Below are 3,796 nucleotides of genomic sequence, written 5' to 3' on the forward strand. Positions count from 1 at the left end.
ATCTACATTTTGTTCATATTTTAACAAAAAAGCTTTTATCAATCTAGCAAATATATGAATCGTATTGGCATTTTTGTAAATATTTCCTAAATTGTTCCGCAATTTGATTCCCTGGAAGGAAGTGCGTCTCGCATGTCCCAGAGGGAACAGGTCCTGTAACTCCTGAAGGATCCCAGACCAGAGAGAATAAATATATAARCCCCTGCAGCAGGTTCTGGGTCTGCCCCGGGGTTTCTTCCCAGTGGGACAACYTCCAAAGACAGGYGTCCAGGAGGCATCCTAATCAGAACCACCTCAAACATCCATTTAATACACCGCGTTCAAACACGTTTATTTCAAAATTAGACTTTTTTATATGAGTTCCGACATCCTGTTGTAGTTTAATTTGCTCCAAGGGGATTTCCTGTTTGCACAATTAACCACATAATTTGATTGCAACTCAATGGGGTGTAGAGACGCAGGAGAGTTGTTTTGCCGCACCAAAAAAAAAAAAAAAAAAGGCGCATACTCACCACAACTACATCATTGTGGTTTCATGTTTTAAAAGCTGTTTTTTTTTAAATGGTTGGAAATCGTTAGCGGACCGATTAGCTTCTACTAAATTAGGTTCAGCTAATTTTAAGTCTACTAAAAAGACTCACAAGTGTAAACTTCCTGTTTTTGTACCATTTATCCAGAATTAAATAAAAACTATCCCCTCTAAGCAGCGCTGGCTGTCTCAGGTGCACTGTGTTTAGCATGTAGCATCTTTAGCAGCTGAACTTCAAAGAGTGTCAAAAATAAATATAGCATTAAACAATATTTACAAAAACAAATGCAAAATTTGACTATGTATAAAATATGGTAGAAAAAGTATTTGCTCTTTGTTTTGTGACTAACTTCAAACAGCTATAACTCTGGTTTGGATTGGCTGATTTGCCACAGATGATCCCGCCCACCTTCAAATTACACCAATAGAAAACTAACAGGTTTGCATCAGCCCCACCTGCTCTCAACTGGAAGGAGAAAATGACGTTAGGCAGGCAATCATCTTAGCAGTTAGCGTTAGCTTCCACCAAGTTTTTACCGTTTAGCGGATTAGCATTAGCGGAGCTAAGATTCTTTAGTGGATTAGTGGCTGACCTGTTCTAATAAATCCATGCTCTAAATCACAACGTTTATGTAGAACGAAGAAAAGTACCTGTTTGTCTGAATTTTTTTTTAAAATCTTTTAGAAAGATAAAGTCAGAGAACACAAATGTTTTTAAATATGTTTTAACATTTTAGGGATTATGTAGTTCCTGCTGTGTTCACCTCAGAGAAACTCTTGAGTTGCTTTAAGTGGCGTCGGCTTGGTTTAGGTGTCGAGTCCTTATTTCTGTAACTCCTCTGGTACTTTGGGAGACACTCTTAATTTGCTGTTTGGCTGTGAGCGACATGACAGGATCAAACCCGCTCACACATCTGCGCCGCAGCTTTGAAGCAGCAGCCGTGTTGAACTTCTCGTCCAAGTCTCGGCAAGAAAGCTAATGAGGATGTTTACCGAAACGTCGGGCTCCCCTTTCAAATCTGACCCCAGTCGGGTCCAAAGTGTACGCAAACCGGCAACAGCCTGGTTTCAAATATTCCGGGGAAAATCCTTAGCTCGAGGGTCGAAAACATTCTAGCTTCACAACTTTATAGTTTGGCTTACAAAGAGAAGAACAAATAGCGCTATGAAGCATTTACAAAAGAAATGTGCTCCTATTTTAAAAGAACACCACAAAAAGRCTTGAGAAGAGAAAAATAAAAGCTGCAGCAGACATTTGAACATAAAAAACAAATGACTTTATAGTCAAATCAGAGAATAAAAGTTTCAAAAGAGAACACTTTCCCACTCTGATACATCAGTTTTATCAAATTCTTCCCAAGAGACTTAAATGTATTTTATATGAAGCTTTTCATAAAAAAATACATTTGATAAAATGATACACTTAAAGGCACAAAAGTAACTTGATTTCATGGATGTTGGAGTCTCTAATCCAGGATGATTTCAGCACATTTAGTGCTCCCAGCGTCAAACAATATTAGGATTTAAAGTTCCTGTGACGTGCGTGTGCTTTAATGTCAAAACAAAACATAAAAGAAAACATATTATATTCTATATTTATCTATATTTAAGAAACTTAACATAATACACTTGATTTAACCCATTTTGTTGCATAATTGGCATATTTTCTTTTGAATTTAACTCAGCCGAAATGAAACAGGAAGTGACATCAACGGAGAATCCTTTGAAACATTATTATTTGAACTCTATCTCTCTGATAGTGACTCATAATAATCTTAAAAATATTTTTCCTTTCAATCAGTGTTAGTTATTGTAGCAACGCTCTGTTCACGTTCACACATTCCCCTTTGACATCACTTCCTGTCACTTCACACGCAAATATCTCAACAACTGTTCATCTCAGTGGCGTGATCGTTGTTTTTGCAATATATTACCAATGTATTCTTTTCCAACAAAAGCATTCATATTTATAACAAACATTTGATGTCAGGCACTTTAAGGAGCATAAAGTTGCTTTTCTCTCAATGAAGCTCGCGTCATTTTAACCAAATCTATACGAGCATTTTGTTCATTTGTCGTTACCTGCAGCAGGAGCCTCTCGTCGCCGATTACCGCCGCCGTGTTCCAGTCGATGATCTCAGAGAAAGGCAGCTCCCAGCCGTTACTCAGCATCACAGGAACACACGCAGCCTGAGGCGCACACAGAAAGACGCACGTATGTCGTCAGCAGTAAACACAAACATCCCTGCAGCTACTTTACAGATAACCACCACTGATCGTTAAAGCTCTTATGAAATAAGTTTACAGAAGGTTGGAACTTCCCGTCAGTGATTTATCAGCGACTCTGTTAATTTGGCAGAAAAACATCACCGTCTCGGCATTCAGGCTTTGCTTTTGGGAGCCTTTTTTGCTGCTGTTAATACAGTACAGATGAGCGCTACGGGAAATATAAACCATACGGAAAGAGTTTAGACAAAAATCCATCTGAATGTTGGGGCCATGTGAGATCCACACAAACCATTTGTCTGCAAGGTTGCAAAAGTTCAAGCATTCTTGGAATTAGTTGGACGGAACATAAGAGAAATGGCATCCAAACGCAACAACCGTCACATCGATACCCCATAAACTTTAAGATGTTTTACCACAGAGTTTTTAAATCATAGATATTTATAGCTGTAAGTTTTATTAGCAGAGCAGTAAATGTCAACTCTGACTGGAAATCTCATCTAAGAGCACGAGTTTAATGCCTGAACTGAAAGCAGCTGAAAAAAAAAGTCACATTATGAGTTTCAACAAGTTGGATTTAAAAATAAAACATGAACAAATTAAACAGTCTTTAAAAAATAAAATCGGGTGCCATTTAAAAAGTCATAATAGTTTATTTTGCACTAATAAATATATCCATCCAATCAGTGGTGGGCAGCACTAATCTAAAAATGAGTTTCACTAGCTCTAAAACACTAACTCAATATTTAGGTCCTCTAATTCTAAAGCACTAACACACAAAAAGCTTTAGCAAAAGCTAACTCTAAAGCACTAAAATAACTCAGTCAACCCATGAACRYTCAGACAACGAGTCACATATTGTCATGTTGATGTGTAAAGAACATTCCTCAGCCATATTTGAGTTCATATTGAAGAAATTTATAGTTATTATAGATTAGTACTGATATTAGAAAAACACTAGAGTTTTAGGATTTCCTTTTTACAATATTTTTATAATGTTTGATCTATTATGTGTTAATTGAAATAGAGTAGCTACATGTC

At 37.1% G+C, this 3,796-nt stretch overlaps 1 protein-coding gene across 1 annotated transcript in view; it reads right to left on the minus strand.

The window, feature by feature from the left end:
- The window catches only part of ext1b (exostosin glycosyltransferase 1b), a 136,864-nt gene that overhangs the window by 34,470 nt on the left and 98,598 nt on the right, over positions 1 to 3,796 (minus strand). The window contains exon 3 of the mRNA XM_014022448.1: positions 2,612 to 2,719. Coding sequence (XP_013877902.1) covers positions 2,612 to 2,719 — 108 coding nt within the window. The remainder of the gene's footprint in view (positions 1 to 2,611; positions 2,720 to 3,796) is intronic.

Source organism: Austrofundulus limnaeus, unplaced genomic scaffold, assembly GCF_001266775.1.
Source record: "Austrofundulus limnaeus strain Quisiro unplaced genomic scaffold, Austrofundulus_limnaeus-1.0 Scaffold330, whole genome shotgun sequence".
NCBI lineage: Eukaryota > Metazoa > Chordata > Actinopteri > Cyprinodontiformes > Rivulidae > Austrofundulus > Austrofundulus limnaeus.